Here is a 19,227-nt window from a genome sequence, read left to right as displayed (position 1 = left end):
TAAGAACTAGACTTTACACCCCTAAGCCATGTCTCTTTCAAACCCTGGTTAGATTTAACAGTGTTGTGCAGTAAATATATCATATGATATGAAAAAGGTATTCTATTATACAAAGCCCTGGTCTGCAACTCATCCTCCTTGAGTCCTCACCTAGTCCCCATTATTCTTCTGTCTTGTGTTGTTCTGTTAATGGATCTTTTTTATGTCTCTTTCTGAGTGACTTCCTAATAATTTCCTTGGACTCTGTATTCCCTGTAATTTTCCTTTCTAGACTGAGTGTCATAACTACATCCGGATCCTTCATAAAATGTCGAGCAACACCATGTTCGTTTGTGGTACCAATGCTTTTAATCCGACCTGTGATATTATGGTAAGTAAAAATTTCTCCACATGTTTTACTGTAAAATGTCCTTGCTATGATATTGTATACATTTGTTAACATGAGTTTCAGCCTGTGTGCATGTTATGTTGTATTATATCACACCATGTAGACATTTCATATAGCTGTGTTCTGTCTTCCAGTCTTATAAAGACGGCAAGCTGACTCTCGAAGGTAAACAACAAGATGGGGAAGGAAAGTGTCCATTTGATCCTTTCCAGAGATGCGTCTCTGAATTTGTCGGTAGGTGCTTCATCTCTCTTAAGGCAAACTGCTTCATGATGTAACAGACAAAGCGAACAATGTTTAGTTACTGAGTGATTCAAAGTTATTAGTTCATGCATTATATTCTTTTTGAAGGTCAATTCTTTAGTCACAGCTTCTACTTATGATAACTGATATGATATTCTGAATGCTTTAAAGGAAAGTAACCCAATGATCCCATCATTATACTTTAATAATATAATTCTGATTGCCGTTTAGATGGACAGCTGTACTCTGCTATGTTTAACAATATCCTGAGCTCAGAACCGGTTGTGATGCGCAGCTTCAATGGCACCATAAGAACTGAATACATGACTGCATGGCTTAATGGTAAGAATGGAAATGTTATTACACTAAGTAAGGGACTGAGATGAGTCGTCTGGTTTCATATTTATTTTAAAACTCAAATTCACATCTCGTAAAAATTCTTTGAGATTGTGATTGAGTAGTTGAGAGTCACTGATAAGTTTTTTTATTTCAGAGCCCAATTTCATTGGCATGAAGCATGTGACTGAGGGAGATGACAACCCAGAGGGGGATGATGACAAGATTTACCTTTTCTTTAATGAAAGAGCTGTGGAGTACGATGCCTACAGTAAGATGGAGGTGTCAAGGGTGGCTCGCGTTTGTAAGGTACTCTTCCTTATAAAAGGATGTTGCTGATAATACAGTACACCATTCTGCAGAGCCTAAATAACGGTTGTGTGGTCTTCACCAACTTCTTTGTTCAAACAAAGAACCTCAGGTGATGACAAAATAACGAGGTGGAACTTCTGCATCAGTACTTAACAATACCAAAGAATTGCAAAAGATTAGCTAATCCTCAAGATGTGAAACGATTATAAATCAAATATTATAATAATAATCACCCTGCTTTTGATGCTTTTATACATCAATAGAAAACTTTTTTCCTTCTTGTAGTTTTTTTTTCTTAAGTAATAAATGCTTAAAATGAAAGATATTATCTGCTTACAGAACAATACTTTTACAAAAATATTTGGTTGTGTTTTATAATTTTAATTAGTAAATAACTAATAACTATTGTCACTTGCTATGATGTAATTTTCTGCAGCATTGTTCTCATACCCTCTGATCTCTCCTTGCTAGGGGGATGTGGGAGGACAGCGGACACTGCAGAAGAAGTGGACATCATTTCTAAAGACTCACCTGGACTGTCCTGTTCTTCAAACCAGACTACCACTTCTCATACAGGATGTGTTCCTCTTCTGCCCAGACACCTGGAAAACCTGTATGTTCTACGGTGTCTTCACTCCTCAGGGGTGAGTAATGTTAGGTTCAAAAATGCCAGCAGAATATGTGTAAATAACTGCAGTGAAGAATACAATTTGTGATTTTGAATGTACTCAGGATTGTGGTTGAATACCAGACCTACAATACAGTCAGTATGAGATGGCAATGCTGCACCACCTTGATGTCTTTATATTTCATACACCAGTATCTTCATTATATGCATTATTATAACATGAGAATTTTTATTTAGTACTACACACTCATTTGTAAACCTCAGGCAAATTCAATCATACATACAATTGCCCCTGGAACTACTTTATTTTTGTGTGAAATATTTTTACTCTGATATGAAATGAATACATTTTAGGAGGTCACATGCTGCAATAAGGTGTACTCAAAAATTATCTAAGGGTGTCAAATCAAGGAAATGCTTAAAAAGATAATATGTTTCTTCCTGTTTTTTCTTCCTATTTGCATATGTGTAAGGCTGTGACATCCATTTAAAAACAAAAAAATTGTTGAAAATATTCATAAATGTTGCAGATTCAAACATTAATTAGACATAGTTTTATTAACCACCGACCTATGACATTTGTTTCACCTGACAGTGAAATGCCAGAGTACTCAGCAGTGTGCGTGTACAGCATACAGGACATCGGGGATGTGTTCTCTAAAGGCCGATTCAAAACTCTATACAGACATAATTTAGTTGAAAAATGGGTGACATTCTACGGACCTGTGCCTGACCCTCGTCCCGGAGCTGTGAGTTCAACATTTACCAACATATTCTACAACAATCATTTTTATTTGTTATCTACAGTGGTGGAAAAATGACTTAATTAAGTCAGAATATAATAGACAGAATTATTATAATTTACTGAGTAATAATGTACATAGTGATGTGCATGGGGTATAATGTTTTAATTTGTATCTTTTGTCTCCAAAACCACCATCTATGCAGTAGTTAATTATTCACTTTGTGTTGCTCTCTCTATGTGTTTGTGTGTGTGTAGTGTATTAACAGTAAGACAAGGGAGAAAGGGTTTTCAACGTCTTTGGACCTCCCTGATGAAACCCTTCAGTTCATCCTATACAACCCACTGATGGATCAGGCAGTGAAGCCTTCTGAGCAGCCCCTACTGGTGAAGAAAGGAGCTGCGTTTACTCGTATAGTGGTGGCCAGCACTACTGCCCTGGATGGGAGCAGCCATCAGGTCATGTTTATTGGCACAGGTACATAAATATTTAGTGTACAGTTTACATAATTTATACAGACTTATGCATGTATGTGTTACAGTGTTCAATCAACTGTACAATCTTTGTAACAGCAAGCGGTTCAGTGCTGAAAGCAGTCAACTATGACGGAAAGATGGTGATAATAGAGGAGGTGCAGCTCTTTAAGCAGTCCGACCCAGTGAAGATATTGCGGCTCTCTGTCACCCTGGTAAGCCTCAGAGCACATTTTCATTTTTTCCTCCATGAAGCTACACCAAAAGATTATAGGGTTTTTTTTTTGTGTTATATTACACGAACTAATTGATTTATTAAGTGGACGAAATAGTTATCTATTTAGTCTGGGAGAATGATAAAATGCATTTTCATTGAGTTAATTGTTTTTATTCCTCCGATAATTTTACAAAATATTTTAGAAATAAACACATTTTAGGTAACATGTATTATTACTCTCCCCCCCCCCTCCCCCCCTCCCCCCCCCCCATCATTCACACTAGTAGAACTAAAATAAAATAATACTTAATGACTTTCCCATCATGGCTATCCCAGTACTCATCTGATTCATTTCATTATTTCTACTTGTGATTCCGTTTTAGTTTGATTCTGTTATAGCTTGACAATCTTTTTAATAACTGCTGCACATATTGTTTCAGGGTCAGCTGTATGCAGGCTCAGAGGAAGCAACGGTGCAGATGCCGCTTAGTACATGTGACCATTACGCTTCCTGTATGGACTGTTTGCTGGCCAGAGACCCGTACTGTGGCTGGGACCTCAGCACTGAACGCTGCATTGCTATAATAAACATTCATCCAGATACACACAGGTACTCAGCATATACTTCTCAGCTGCTGTAATATAGTGTTGTAAGGAAAAAAATCATGATGTGGTGTGCTGTTGTAGGAAAACAAGCACAAAGGAAAAATGGGTGTGAAGTGAACTGAAGTTTACCTTTTAGTAATTATTATTTAATTTTAATTATTAACTTTGACTTTTTTTTATTAAATAGCAACACATTAAATGTTTTTTAATCACAGTACTATAGAGTATGTTTTACTCTTTATAGACCTATATTATCTGGAGCTAACAGTAGCCTATTAAAATGAACACATTAATATAAACCTGATGTGCCTTCCAGCTAGATCTACTGTAAGTCTTTGTTATAAAAAATTCACTTAATCACCTTCTGACCAATCAGAAACAAGAATCAAACATCACTGTGGTCTAAAATATTGAATTGACTGCTCTAGAGACTATAGACTGTGCACATGTGGGAATGTTAGATATATTGACTTTCCAGTCATGTCCATTTATTTTTTTCTCCTTCAGTGAGGTGGTCCAGAGTCTGAGAGATGGAAATGCTGCACGTTGTCCTGCAGTCGGTATGCAAACAGGTGGCATTTTATGTTCACTGGTTCAGATAGTACAGTATTTACTGATATGTATCTTGTATGGGTAAATATATGTGCAAAAATGGTTTAATATCGTTGTGACTTGTCACTGAAAGTCAATAAGACTCTCAAGGACTGTTGTTTTTGTGTTACAGAAAGTACTACGATCATTCAAAACTTCTATCTTGGTAACGTGGTCAGGTTGCTGTGCCAGCCAGGATCAAACCTGGCCCGAGTGCAGTGGAGCTTAAACAATCACACAATTCAAAACTCCAACAAGTACCACAATCTTCACAACAACCTGTTGATCCTCAATGCCTCGGACAGCGACAACGGATTCTACACCTGCACCGCTGTAGAGTCCTCCAATGGTAAAGACGATGTCATCCAAAATGCTACATATGAGCTGAGGCTGGGGAACTTCATGGAGCATCCTTCGGTTCAGCCACTGGCCCAGGACCAGCAGAAATCTCTCTTGGCCCTCAAGATCCTGGTCATTATACCAACACTGATATTATTAGCTCTAGTGGTATGGAACGTCCACAAAGGACATTTTGCCATCCTGAGATGCTTGGAGAAAGCTGAGGAAAGTCCACAGTGTGTGTCTGGATTTCAGGAGATACAGCTCTAATATTTAAAGAGAGTTCAACAGATACAACAATCAACAGAATAGCTGGATCCCCTGATACGACAGCATAATGGAGACAAATTGTTCTAGTGAAGTTTATTTTTTATTTTGCAAACACCTCAATGACAAATCCAACATAATCCACACTGATAAAAATAACAATTAAAATTTACAAAAAAATTTTTTTAAAGTTTTTGCACTCAAATCTTTCAAATAAAATGTACACTTGTGATATTACGTAAAATTTATGAATTTATGAAGTTGAGAAAAATGAACAAAGTAATTAAGTTCACATAACATACTGATCTTATGTAATTAATTGATATAATTAAGTAACATTGTATTATTTGTAACAGCAGTCTGTTAATATCACTTTGTTTCTGTCCAGTCTTTGCATATAAGTTTACATGGCTTGAATAAGCAAAAGATTTATAATCATTTATAATCAAAAATGTCATTGCACTTTACTTCTGCTTGAGCTGTTTAAATTCTTATTCTTATTTTTAAGCATTGATCTTAAGCAAGATTCTCAAAATTTTTGTAATTTCTTACATTGAACCTCTTAATAAATACTCTTGATTGCACATTTACTGTCACAGGACTAATCTGTCATATTGTAACAGTGACTCATTTTATTTAACTTAAAATAATTAACAACACTAAATAAAACAAGTAAAATTTTATTAATAAAGAAAAATCCTGTCTTCTAAGTAAATTAAGCAAGTCCATGTCCAAGTGTTGTTGTTTTTTTAAATAGCTTAATCTTAAATTAAAAAAAAAGATTTTATTAACAAACTACTTATTTTGAAATACTCTCTAACAAATTATTGGAAAATATTAAAACCATTACATGAAACCAGTAAAATGTAAATGGTAACAGAAACAGATGATGGTATTCTTAGTACGTGAACTAATGAACTAGTCAATCAATCAATCAATCAAATTTTATTTATAGAGCACCTTACAACTGCCAAAAGGAGCACAAGGTGCTTTCCAGTAAAACAACAATAAAAACAAAATAAATAGAATCAATAAGAACACAATGAACCATAAAATAGCAGTTGAAACCGGGTCTATGCGTTAAAAGCTTGTATGAATAAATATGTCTTCAACTGCGATTTAAAAACACTCAGCACAGTGATGGATCGTAAATGTGCTGGAAGTGCGTTCCACAGCTTTGGTCCCTTGATGGCAAATGACCGGCCTCCAAACTTCTCATAATTGTATTTGGGAATGACCAGAGAGGTATGTCCAGAGGAGCGGAGAGATCTGGCTGGTTGGTAGACCTTTATTAATTCTGTGAGATAGGCTGGGGCCAGACCATTGATGGCCTTGAACACACAGAGAAGGACCTTATACTCCACCCTAAACCGCACCGGAAGCCAGTGAAGCGAGTGGAGGACAGGGGTGATGTGTGAGCGTTTGGAGGTGTTGGAGAGAAGACGTGCTGCCGCATTTTGTACTATTTGAAGCCGATTGAGAAGTGATTGATTAAGTCCAGTGTAGAGAGCATTACAGTAGTCAATCCTTGAGCTGATGAAGGCATGTATAGCTTTTTCAAGGTCAGCTTGAGACAAGAATGATTTTACCTTGCTGAGTAGTCTTAACTGGTAAAAGCTCGCCTTCACTACTGCACTGATTTGCTTATCGAAATGCATTCCCTTGTCAAAAATAACACCCAGGTTACGCACGGTAGGAGCAAACTGAGGTGTTAGAGAACCAAAACTAAGAGAACTGCTGGAGTAATCTGGGCTAAACAGGATGTACTCAGTCTTTTCTTCATTCAGATGAAGGAAGTTCTGGGAAAGCCACTGTTTGATATCCTGAAGGCAATTATGGAGAGGGTCCAATGCAGAAAGATTACTCAAAATCACAGGAAGATAGATCTGGAGGTCGTCAGCATAGAAATGAAATTGAACATTGTGATTGGAGATGAGTTGACCAAGTGGCAGCATGTAGAGTGAGAACAGAGTAGGACCAAGAATAGAGCCTTGAGGCACACCAGATGATAGAGGAGCAACCGAGGAAGAATAGTCATTAAGCATTACTGAAAAGGTTCTGTTAGTGAGGTATGATGAGAACCAATTTAGCACTGCACCCTGCAGACCAACAACATGTTGAAGACGAGAGATGAGGATGGCATGATCCACGGTGTCAAATGCAGCGGTTAGGTCCAGTAATACCAAAACCACAGAGCTTTTCCCATCCAGGGCTCTAAGAATGTCATTATGGACCCTCAATAGCGCTGATTCAGTGCTATGTCTTGACCTGAAACCGGACTGAAAAGTATCACCAATGCCGTGCAGTTGTAGGTGAGACTGCAGCTGTGCGGAAACAAGCTTCTCCATCAACTTAGACAGAAATGACAGGTTAGATATAGGACGGAAGTTGGAGAATATGGAGGGATCAAGGTTGGGTTTCTTGAGCAGTGGTCTCACAATAGCGTGTTTGAGAGCAGCGGGAACAGTACCCACCCTAAAACAGCTGTTTATGAAGGGGACAAGGATGGGACCTATGATGTCGACCGTCTCCTTCAAAATCCTGGCAGGAACAGCGTCTAGGGGGCAGGTGGTAGGCTTCAACTCGTGGATAGCTTTTTTCAGGTCCGCCAGAGTAACTGCATCAAAGTTCTCTAGCACACATTGCGCCGCACGAGTGGACATGGCAACAGTGGGGACTTGTGTAATGGTTTGCCTAACAAACAAAACCTTGTCCAAAAAATGTTGCTTGAATGCGTTGCATATGTTTACAGATACGTCATTCAATGCGACAGACACCGGATTTATAACAGAATTGATAGTGCTGAATAAAATTCCAGGGCGGTGGCTATTGTTATTGATGAGAGCAGAAAGGTACTGTCCTTTAGCTTCCTTCAGTGCACTCTGATAGGTGGCAAGACTGTCTCTAAACATCTCCAGAGACACCTGCAACCTATCCTTCTTCCATTTTCGCTCAGCCTGTCTACACCGGCGCCTGAGGGCCCGAGTTGTATCATTGAGCCAGGGGTCCAATGTACCATTGGTCGATTTAACCTTGTAGGGCGCAACAGAGTCCATAATCCGGGAGCAGGTGGTATGGAAGGAGGCGAGGAAACGTTCCGGGCAAAGAGACGATGCCAATTCAGCATCGAATTGTACCAGGATGTATCAGGATGTAACCCTAGTATCAGGATGTACTTATTGATAGACTTGAAAAGCATTTCTGTAAGTTGCTCAGTATAAAGACATCTGCCAAATGCCATATGTAAATGTTTGTAAAGTTCGGGAAGACTTTGGAAACAATGACACAAATGCTGCAATGAGGTGACAACAGAGGATGTGAAAAACAGCTCTATTTAAAGCTCTAATTCAGCTTTCTATTTCTATACTAACTTTCAGTTCCCAAAGCAGAGGTTGCATGAACACACCTGTGACCTGCAGCTGTCTGCAAGCTTGGAAAGCTGTAGAAGCACGGAACTGTACTCGGCCTGGCTCTGCTGGATCAGATCCCCCTCCGTCAGCAAGGACTCCACTGCTCCTCTTTTGTCTCCATCCTCACTCTCTTCTGCTTCTCCTCATCCCTCATCTCCCTCCTTCTTTGTAGGGGCTCTGGAGCTCGGCCCTGGGATCTCATCTCCACTCTCTTCCTCTTTGTCTTTACTCTCCTCTGCCAGCTTTGGCAACTCAGCAGCGGCCTGTGAAGAAGACGGTATAGAAGGATTCTCCTCATTTGTATTACAAAAAAAAGTAAGAAAAGGTTATATTAATATTTAATATTCATTACTACATTAATGAATTAAAGGAAGTACACTGCATATGTGCATGTTAAATACAAAAAATAAACCTACACATTACAGTATATACTGTGGCACGTAACGTAGGAAATTGTGCTCTTCGCCGAGAAAATCATGCTGGGAGAGGAAAGCAGCGGCGGTGCAGCAACATGAACAGCGCTGGTGACGAGCAGAGGAAAGCGTGCAGCACCAAGGTCAGCACCGTAGAGTGCAAAGTAGAGTTCTTCACAGGTCCACTTAGATCCGAAAACCCAAGGTCCGTCCCGAGACCGGAGCGGTTTTGAACCCACGCTGTAACGGTTACTTTAGTGTTATTGTCAGAATCAGCATGGAGGCAATAAAAAAAAATATATGCACGTCGGGTTCGGGTAAAAAGTGATTCGGAACACTTCGGGTCGTGTACAATTCTTTAGACCCGAGAAGACCGTTAGTGCAGGGTGGGGCGGCGAAATTCCCTCCACAAAGACGGTAGCCAATCAGTAGCGCCGCTGTGGCACTCACCATGTGGCAAGAGAACACAGCGGAGAGCTAGGCTCAGCAACAGCGTGGAGGTAAAGCAGAGATTATTTGGCTAAGGTTAATGGTCTTTATGGAAATCTTTCAGATTGTCCCTCATTCTGGATGCTGCTGAGCTTTGTCCAGGCTGAAAAAGAAATGGGCGTGTCTTCTCAATATGCAGCGGAGAAAATGTTCAGTGCGCATGTCTGAAATCAAGGGTGTCGATTTGGGTAGGGACGGTAGGGACATGTCCCTACCAATATCCAGGGAACACTCAATTTTCCCTAGCAATAATTCGACCAAGCCAATGTATATTTATACATAACCACTGATATCCGTCTGTGTCTTGTGCTTTTTTACTTATGTCATTTAACATTTATTCAGGAAACATTATATAAGATGAAAATATTTTACAACGGCGTTCTGGAAAAATAGCGCAACTAGTGGAACACAAACGGTTAACAGATTTACCCCCTGTAATGAATCCCGCTTCTGTAAATCAACTCTCTAAAATGATTGGCCTTTGCCTTTTTTGAGTCCTGCCTCTCTAACCCACGTCGCTGTTTGATTGGCTTTGTCTTTCTCGCTAATGTGTTTAGGTCGGCTGCAGCTATATTCCGTTGTATGAAGAAATATGCAACGTGATTATGCCGGTTACCATAACAACAGTCTTATGTACAAAATACGGGGAATGTTGTCCCCACCAATGTCAAATAAATTATGTCCCCACCAATGTCAAAATCAAACTTTCTCCATTGTCTGAAATTAGCCGAAAGCAATTGAAAGATTGACAGTGAAAAAAAGGCTTTGTATAAAGGATCAGCTTTCCAGCTCTGGAGAGAACTGAACGTCTTCCGCGTGAAGCGGACCTAAACCTTTCACGGTACATCACACAACAGTACTACAAAAACACACTTGACCTTTATACCATAGTATTACTCATTGAGTTCATTTATTGATAAAAATATCCCCTCGGCCAGCTGCCCCAGCTGGTTAATAGTAGTTGCCAGGGTTACGTATGTATGTGTGGGGTGGAGCTATCAAAACAGGGGTGACCCCCATTTCAGTTAGGGGCGTGTTTGTTTTGGTGATTTCAAATGTCAACATTGGCTTTCAGAGATTGTGCACCCCACCTTTAATGTTTTAATGCCATTCATTTTAACATAATTTAATGTAATATCTGTCATTATCTGACGTTATAAGACATTTTCCTACCTTCTGCTATTTGAAGGTGCACTGCAGGTTATTTTCTCCATAGAGGTTGTCTTCATTAGGGTATCCCATGTACTCTTCACTCCAGCCCATTTTCTCACGCTTCTTCTTCTTCTTCTTCTTGACTTCTTTCTTAGCCAATTGATGAGCTTTCTTCTCTTCTGGAGTCTCCAAAGCCTTCGTCATCTCCTTCTGCTTCTTCCGCGCTTCTTTGGCTGACAAAACAACTTGTTCTTTTTATTGTCGCCCTGCTCAGAAGCAGAAGATGTGGAGGACACTGACGAGCCCGAGGATGAACGATCACAGATGCAATTCCACCCCCAAACAATTGGCGGCACTCGCAGCAGTAATGTGTCGATGCAACTTGGGAGAAGAAGCAGAGGTCTTGGCTTTATATTATTATTAGAGAGAAGCTTTTCAGCTGCTCTAGCACTTATTTAAAACCACTTGAGGACAACCATGGGTGATGCCCTTTTGAGTCACTTGGGTGTCCTAAGCGTTGAATACCGACGGGCCAGGTCATTATATTTGGATGAATTTGTCAGGCGTTTCAGCTCCAAGCATAGCAATCGGAGAATTCTTCTTTTTTGGGGTGTATGTGTGTATGGGTGTGTGTATGTGTGAATAAGCAAGTGAATGAAATTGAGTGAGAGAAAGATAAAGAGAGAGAGATGTTTAAGCTGGGAGGTGCAAGTTGTTGCTCCTACAGTATGTTAATGCTGCTTTGCATGTTCAAAATTGTTTATCTCCTCAAAAAAGGGCTTAAATTGCAATTTGTTTTTCTGCCAATATGTGAAATAAGAAACAAATGTTTAGGTAAATATATCCACACTGTAAATTGTATTGTATTTGGAAACAGTGTTATGGTAACATATGCACATGTTAAAATACCTCTTTGTTTGTTCTGAATTTGCTGTGCTCTGCTGCACTTTACCTTATTAGAGTGTACTGTATGAGATGTTTAAACTGGGAGGTATAAATATATCCACACTGTAAATTGTATTGTATTTGATTAATTAATCAATCGTGGCCTAATGGTTAAAGAGTCTTACTCGTAACCCGAAGGTTGTGGGTTCGAGTCTCGGTAGGGTTGCCACCTTCAATACAGAAAAATAACGGACGCCTGCCGCAGCGGGGGCAGCACCCCTCGGGGCCACGATGACCCCAGTGCCAGTGGTGGTATATCATAACTTAAAACATGTATTCATAAAAATATTAAGATTGATACCAATGGACATTATAATAAGATATCTGCAATAAGTTAATAAAATATGGTTCGTATCTCACAAGTTCCTCCAAAAGTTTATTTTTTGTGTTCTCAGTCACACTAAATAAGCTTTTGGAGGAACTTGTGAGATATGAACCATATTTTATTAGCTTATTATTAAATGAACAGATCCATAACTTAGTAATTATAACTTGCAAAAGATCTTCCATGAACATCATGAACATAATAACATCAGTGGATGTATATCAGTGTATCAGTGAATATCAGCGGACCAGAAGTAGTAGTGTGTAGTATTGGAGCATGTCAGGCCTACTTTCTTTTATAAGTGTACTTCTGGTCACTCCGTGCAGCACCGAGAAGCTGTTTGTCTTTCAAACAGTTACAGTAAAACTCTGAACAGGACGGCTCAAAGTGATCAAGGGCTCACTAGTAATGAGCTCTACAGATCACCTGTTCCTGCTGTCACTCCATTTGTTGGCCATTCTAGAAAAGATCCTTTCCACATAACCAGTGGATGCTGGGATGCTTAAGATGTGGCTGATGATGGACAGCATGTTAGGCAGGTTCATATGGATTTTCTGTCACTCTGACTCTGTCAAAAGAACCAGCGAGGCGGCGTCCCGCCCTCCTCTGACTCTGATTGGCCGTGATTCATGGCACGTAACCCTAAAACAAACCAATCAAACCAACGATGGCAAAGAGTATTACCCAATCAGGGGCAGACGCGTCTCCACACAATGCAGGTGGGGTGATTTGCATGGGATGCTGTATAATGTGGACCTATGTAAAATACGGGACAAACCATTTTGCCTGTAAATACGGGATGATTCCGTATTTCTCGGGACGGGTGGCAACCCTAACCAGCTTTCTGACAGGCAGGAAACAGTATTTGGACAATCAGCACTGGCGCTCCTTAGCGATATGTTCTCTCCCCACTGCTATTCTCCCTCTGTATACCAATGATTGTACTTCAAGTTACCCAACTGTTAGACACCTGAAAATTGCAGATGATACTACGCTCATTTGTCACATCCGAGTCTGCATACCGGCAGGAGGTGAAGCGGCTGGTGCTATGGTGCAGTCAGAACTGCCTAGAGCTAAACAACCTCAAAAACGTGGAGATGAGAGTGGATTTTAGAAAAGACCCCTCAACACTACTCCCCCTCACAATACCCAACAGCCCTGTGTCATTTGTGGAGTCCTTCAAGTTTCTGGGCACTACCATTTCCCAAGACCTGAAAAAGGAGTGCAACATAAACTCCATTATCAAAAAGGCCCAGCAGAGGATGTACTTTCTACATCAATTAAGGAATTATTGTCTGCCACAGGAGCTGTTGATGCAGTTATACAGTTATGCCGTTATAGTTATGCAGTTACTGAATCTGTCCTGTGCACATCCAATACCATTTGGTTTAGAGCAGCAAAAAACAGGGCAGGAACAGACAGCATCACACAGTAAAAACAGCAGAAAAAATAATTGGTGCCCCCCTGCCCACCCCGCAAGACTTGTACCATACAAGAACCAGAAACCAGGCAAGAAAAATTGCTGTCCCTTCACACCCTGGACACAACCTCCACAATCATCCATATATGTTACACACACTACTGCTGCTTCTTATTGTACAAAAAGCATATTGCACAATAGTGTTATTTGCACTACCATGCACTTTTCACACTTTATGTACATAACTGATCTGACGTATATGAAACAAATGAAATAAATGAAACAATGTTTAACCAGGATCATGGTGCTATAGAACAAAGACCGAGCTAAGGACTTAAGCAAGTTAGTCATGGATACATAAAGTGCATCTGTGCAACCTGGTGTAAACAGTGCAGGACCAAAGACAGTGCAAACAAAATTACTAGACAATAAACAAAAGCAGCACTGACCAGTGTAAATATATTGCATGTGCAGAAATACTGGAATTGTTATGTATTGGGCAAAACAGCAATCGACTGAAATGTGAAAGACAGCGTGTGCAAAGAGCTAAAACAGTGTGCAAAACAGCATGTAAACTGTTTGATATGGTGGTGGTGTAGACATGGATGTATACTGGAAGAATGTGTATTTGGTGTAAGTCAGTGCAGTTGTTATTGTTTACTTCCTGCAGTGAAATGAGAGACTTTCGTTCAGAATTTTTTTATATCGGTCACACCTGTATTACATAAAATTAGTTTCAAAGAGATTTACAGCACAGCTTTGCATGTACAGTTCTCATGTCTTCACCAATGAATTGTTTTATGTCTGACATTTAGTGAAAATAGTACCAACAGAATCACCTTTGTCTGTGCACTTAGCTCACCGCTTGATGACCGTGATAGAGAGAAACACAATAAGAAGAGTCAAAGGAAGGAGAAACGAGAGCACAGGCAGAGCAGGAGTTCATCTCGTTCTAGCACACGCTCCAGTGCGGAGAGACGGCGTGTGAAAGACAGAGACAGCAGGGACAGAGACAGGGGGAGACAGAGGAGTGCTGAGCACAGGAGCAAGAGCTCCAGCCGAGAGAGACGGCGGGAGCGTGATGAAGACAGAAGGAGGAGCAAAGGAGGAGCAGAGGGAGGGAAAGGAAGAGCGAGGACAGGGACCGGAACAGGAAGAGGAACGATCGCGATGACACCAAGGACAGATGACAGAGGAGGAGGTCATCCTCAGGCTTGTCAGTGTCCTCCGCATCTTCTGCTTCTGAGCAGGGTGACAATAAAGAAGGACAAGTTGCTTTGTCAGCCAAAGAAGAGCGGAAGAAGCAGAAGGAGATGATGAAGGCTTTGGAGACTCCAGAAGAGAAGAAAGCTTGTCGACTAGCTAAGAAAGAAGCCAAGGAGTGGAAGAAGCGTGAGAAAATGGGCTGGAGTAAAGAGTACATGGGATACACTAATGCAGACAACCAGTTTGGAGACAACAACCTGCTGGGCACCTTCAAATGGCAGAAGGTAGGAAAATGTCTTATAACATCAGGTAATGAAGGATATTACATTGTTAAAATTAATGGAATTAAAACATTAAGTAAATAATACAAGATGAGGCATGTTGTTAATGGAAATAGTAAATGACACGGTGTTAAAGGCATCTCATCACACTGTATGTTTATTGTACAACAACAGCACAGTGTATTGTGATTAAATGATTAACTATTAGAATAGCAGAGGAGAGTACAGTTTCTGTACTGTTTGTTCATTTTGCAGTTAATTGTGTTGCCATTATGTTCATATTCATTTATGTATATCAGCAAACCTCTGTGCATGTTTCTTACCCCATGAAAACCAAAAAATATCTTGATAGTCAGTAAGCTAATTAACTGGCTAATGTGTCATGGTGTCAAAATTAATGAACCTGGCATCACGTGGTTACTATTGAAACAATAAGGTATTAGATCATTACAGCTGGCACTAGTGTAATGACAGAGCTGTTCTTATAGAAAATTAATTAACAGCATTTGACCAATCAGAATCAAGCATTCTGTCAAAATCAAATGGAACTCTCAATTCTGTGAAATAAACCTGTTTCCATTTTAAACCTGTCCATGATGTGTTTCCTCTGTAGGCTCTTGAGTTGAAGGGAATTGGGCACTTGGGTGAAAAAGAGCTGAAGGAGAGGAACAAGCTTATCCAGGAGGAGAATCGCAGGGAGCTGCAGAAGGTAAATGCCAGAAAGGTCATTGTGTTTGTAAGCATTTAAAAAAAAAAGATTGAATATATTTAAGAGGCAGGAACGGGAACATGTTTTAGGTGAAGCAGTTACGTCTGGAGCGAGAACGGGAGAAGTCCATGCGGGAGCAGGAGTTGGAGATGCTGCAGAGAGAGAAGGAAGCAGAGCATTTTAAAACCTGGGCAGAGCAAGAGGACAACTTTCATCTGCATCAGGACAAGCTCAGGTATAACACACATGCACACACACTATATATATATATATATCAGTGTCTATATAATCAGAGAACACCCCTCAAATTTTGTAAATATTTTATTAGATCTTTTCATGTGACAACACTGAAGAATTGACACTGCTACAATGTAAAGTAGTGAGTGTACAGCTTGTATAAAAGTGTAAATGTGCTGTCCCCTCAAAATAACTCAACACACCCTAAGGGCACTGGGGAGCTACAGTACACTGAGGGAACCAAGAATGCCAACTGTACTGTAACATACTGAAGCACGATCCCCTCCCTTCAGAGACTGTGCCGCAGAACAGTATTCGACCATGATAACGACCCCAAACACACCTCCAAGACAACTACTGCCTTGCTAAAGAAGCTGAGGGTAAAGGCAATGGACTGGCCAAGCAGGTCTCCAGACCTGAACCCTATTGAGCATCTGTGGGTGGAGGAGCAAGGTCTCTAACATCCACCAGCTCTGTGATGATGTCATGGAAGAGAGGATGAGGACTCCAGTGGCAACCTGTGACGCTCTGGTGAACTCCATGCGCAAGAGGGTTAAGGCAGTGCTTTAAAAAATAATGATGGCCACAAAAGAATTGATACATTGGGCCCAAATTGGACATTTTCACTTAGGGGTGTACTCACTTTTGTGGCCAGTGGTTTAGACATTAATGGCTGTGAGATACTGTATACAGTATATTCATTATAGCTGAAGTTCTTTTTCTAGCAAAACACAGCCACAACACAATGCTATCTCCATCATCTCCATCCAACATATGGACCATTATGGACAAACATGTGGCATCTTACCAGAGACATTAGACCAGCAAAAGGAGAAATATTAATAATGGACCAATTATAAACATATGGAGTAACTTCCGGAGTTCGTTCTATCTGCCAATTCCCGATTCACTGTTATGAAAGCTGCTTTAAAATTGTCAAAACATGTCTGTGAATTAAATTTGTTTATAATTTGTTGCTTTACACGTGCAGGTCTAAGATCCGTATCCGAGATGGCCGAGCCAAGCCCATTGACCTGCTGGCCAAATACATCAGCGCTGAAGATGATGACCTTTCTGTGGAAATGCATGAACCGTACACCTTCCTGAATGGACTCACGGTCACGGACATGGACGACCTGCTGGAGGACATCAAGGTGTGTGCACTTCAGTTAGACAACCCTGAATGCCTTTCCTATCGTCCTCCTTTTTTTAATCAATAGCCTGCTTTGTATTGTTATTGTGCAAAAAACATTGCAAGAGAACCTATTGTATTTGTTTAGATGATGATGATGATGATGATGATGATTATTATTGTTATGTCTTAAAACTGAACATTCAGCCCAAACCTGTGGTCTAGGATGTGAAACTTTGAGGGATGGTACGAGTTCTCGTACACAAACTGTAACACAACAATGATCAAAAATTTGTTTAGATGCTTGGTTATAGCACTCAACTGAAACAAAATGTAATCTACTTTTGAAATCTAGTCATAGTCCTAGATCAGAAGAAATCAAGAGCAGAAGATTCTCTGGTGTTCCAGTATCAATAATTATAAAACAAAGAAAAAAACAAGCTTTTGGTTCAACATTCAAAGTTGGTGTGGCCACAAAAGGATACAACCCTTCATTTCAACAAATTTGAGACTTTTGGAAAGGCATAACAGAAACATATGGAGTAAAAATACTGGAGTTTGGCCACCATCAACTTCTGGCCCTTAAAAGTTTAAAGACCCTTAAAGGTGGGGTGTACGTTGTTTGACAATCGAAATTACCAAAACAAACAGGCCCCTAACCAAAATGGGTCCCACCCCTGTATTGATAGCTCCGCCCACACATACATACGTAACCAGGCAAATAATGGAAAGAAATGTGTCTTTATCATAGCTGAAGTGAAGAACAATACGATTGCAGATAAACAAACAAGCAAAAATGACACACAAGCATAATCATACAAAGGACGGCATATATTAGTTAAAATTAACGAACTTAACTGAAATTCTCTTAACTTAACTGAACTTAATTGCTACAATTTCTGTTTTCTTTACATTAATATTGCTTAATTTTCTTCATCCCTTTTCACTTGTTTTTGCTTTTTTTGTCACTCTTTCCTCACTAAGCTGAGGCAGGGGAAACAGAGCACACGTGGTTGTTCTGGATCTTTGTTTCGGCGGCAGCTCGGATGCTCGTATCTCAAAAATTTGCTCGTATCTCACGGCAAAAAATTGGTCGAATCACAGCTCGTATCTCAATAAATTCATACATCAATGCACTCGTATCTCGAGGTATCACTGTATTCGAGATTCCTGAGTCAATAACTCCTGAGCTAAATGCTGCTACTACACAAATAACACCTCTTTTTCTATCGTAGTAATGTAAAGAGGCAGCTACAACCCAATTTTCCTCAAAATCAGCTTTCCTCCACGGTGGACAAAATACACAAGTCTCTATGTGCGGACGACTGAGAGACAGATTACAAGGGACCGTCTGCAAAGTGCAAAACCCGAAAAGTGAATACTAAAAAATAACAGTCAATAACTTCACTGTAATACACTGTACTGTTACCAGCTCACACATCACTGATGACCTAATATAATTTTTTATGATTATTATTGTATTTGAGTATTCCGCAATAATGTTTCATTTGAATGTTGCTTTAGCTATTTATTTGTGTAGGTATTTGTGTAAAATCTCGGGGAATACGAGTAACAGAAAATCTCCAATGTGAATTTATTGTGTCCTTTTCATGACAGTGTCAGTTCAAATAGGCGAGTCAAATATGGAGTCTACTTATAAAATCCATGGGAGGCCTGTAGGCCTAAGAGATGAAGCAGTCCAGCCAGCGGTGGGGTGAGTAGGACGCATTTTTTTTGTTTCCTGCCAGGAGCGTGGACAAAGCTCAGCGGCATACAGCGACTACGAGTCAGCGGTGCTCACCTTTGTGCTGCACGCTTTCTTCTACTCGTCTCTCCTCTACTCCTCTACTATATCTACTCGTCCAGGGTTACTAGTTTAACATCTTCTACCCGGACCTGATCGACAAACGTTCCATGCCTCAGTACTTCCTTGAGCCGAGCCCGGATAACAAAGACATTGGCATCCTTCGAGGACATCGTGTTTAAGATGGTCAACCATGAATGGGAGTGCTTGCATCGACAAGACTTCTGCTGCCAGTTTGCCAATGGCATCTTCAGCTGTGGTTTTGTTTCAAGTGCTATCGCTAAAGGAGATGAGAAGACAGTTTATCTATATAAACAGTTATCTTGTCTTCAAGTTTAAACTTCTACGTGAATAATCTTTACACCAGGCCTCATGGGAACAAAAGTAAGTTGAAAGATATGTGGATGAGGTTACCCTGTAATTAAAATGATTAGTAAAGCAAATTCTGGATATTTTTGTATAACTGAATTGTTGACTCTCCTCAAATGATTAGATTTGAATGGTTGTCTTCCTATCAACAATACAAATCTTTTTTTAACAACTTAAACGTATTTGAAGTCA

General features: G+C 40.1%; 2 protein-coding genes across 8 annotated transcripts in view; both read left to right on the top strand.

Annotated features, from left to right (window-relative positions):
• Window positions 1–5,727, top strand: part of LOC113645215 (semaphorin-4E-like) — an 8,101-nt gene extending 2,374 nt beyond the window's left edge. For 4 of the 5 annotated variants that reach the window (XM_047806492.1, XM_047806488.1, XM_047806489.1 and 1 more), the window contains 11 exons: window positions 272–370; window positions 523–622; window positions 863–973; window positions 1,125–1,276; window positions 1,751–1,923; window positions 2,503–2,656; window positions 2,908–3,127; window positions 3,223–3,338; window positions 3,781–3,950; window positions 4,454–4,518; window positions 4,671–5,727. In XM_047806492.1, coding sequence (XP_047662448.1) covers window positions 272–370; window positions 523–622; window positions 863–973; window positions 1,125–1,276; window positions 1,751–1,923; window positions 2,503–2,656; window positions 2,908–3,127; window positions 3,223–3,338; window positions 3,781–3,950; window positions 4,454–4,518; window positions 4,671–5,146 — 1,836 coding nt within the window. In that variant the 3' untranslated portion in view covers window positions 5,147–5,727. The remainder of the gene's footprint in view (window positions 1–271; window positions 371–522; window positions 623–862; window positions 974–1,124; window positions 1,277–1,750; window positions 1,924–2,502; window positions 2,657–2,907; window positions 3,128–3,222; window positions 3,339–3,780; window positions 3,951–4,453; window positions 4,519–4,670) is intronic. The other variant, XM_047806491.1, reaches the window with a different exon arrangement.
• Window positions 5,728–14,154: 8,427 nt separating this feature from the next.
• Window positions 14,155–19,131, top strand: LOC113645217 (cactin-like). 3 transcript variants are annotated; one of them, XR_007139130.1, is made up of 6 exons: window positions 14,155–14,787; window positions 15,398–15,493; window positions 15,583–15,728; window positions 16,722–16,884; window positions 18,480–18,576; window positions 18,729–19,131. XR_007139130.1 is itself a non-coding variant. In XM_047806501.1 (5 exons), the coding sequence occupies exons 1-5, from the start codon at window positions 14,611–14,613 to the stop codon at window positions 18,492–18,494; spliced, it is 597 nt and encodes a 198-aa protein (XP_047662457.1). In that variant the 5' UTR covers window positions 14,155–14,610; the 3' UTR covers window positions 18,495–19,131. The 3 variants fall into 3 exon arrangements, 2 of the variants coding, with proteins under 2 accessions (XP_047662457.1, XP_047662458.1); XM_047806501.1 differs by having other exon boundaries at window positions 18,480–19,131; XM_047806502.1 differs by lacking the exons at window positions 18,480–18,576; window positions 18,729–19,131 and adding an exon at window positions 18,098–18,115.
• Window positions 19,132–19,227: the final 96 nt, after the last annotated feature.

Source organism: Tachysurus fulvidraco, chromosome 22, assembly GCF_022655615.1.
Source record: "Tachysurus fulvidraco isolate hzauxx_2018 chromosome 22, HZAU_PFXX_2.0, whole genome shotgun sequence".
Taxonomy (NCBI): Eukaryota; Metazoa; Chordata; class Actinopteri; order Siluriformes; family Bagridae; genus Tachysurus; species Tachysurus fulvidraco.
This window is presented reverse-complemented; position numbering and strand designations above follow the sequence as displayed.

Coding starts and splice junctions, on each gene's coding strand:
- LOC113645217 (XM_047806501.1), top strand. CDS start 14,611: ATGATGAAGGCTTTGGAGACTCCAGAAGAGAAGAAAGCTTGTCGACTA. Junction 14,788..15,397: donor GCACCTTCAAATGGCAGAAG/GTAGGAAAATGT, acceptor TTTCCTCTGTAG/GCTCTTGAGTTGAAGGGAAT. Junction 15,729..16,721: donor CTGCATCAGGACAAGCTCAG/GTATAACACACA, acceptor TTACACGTGCAG/GTCTAAGATCCGTATCCGAG.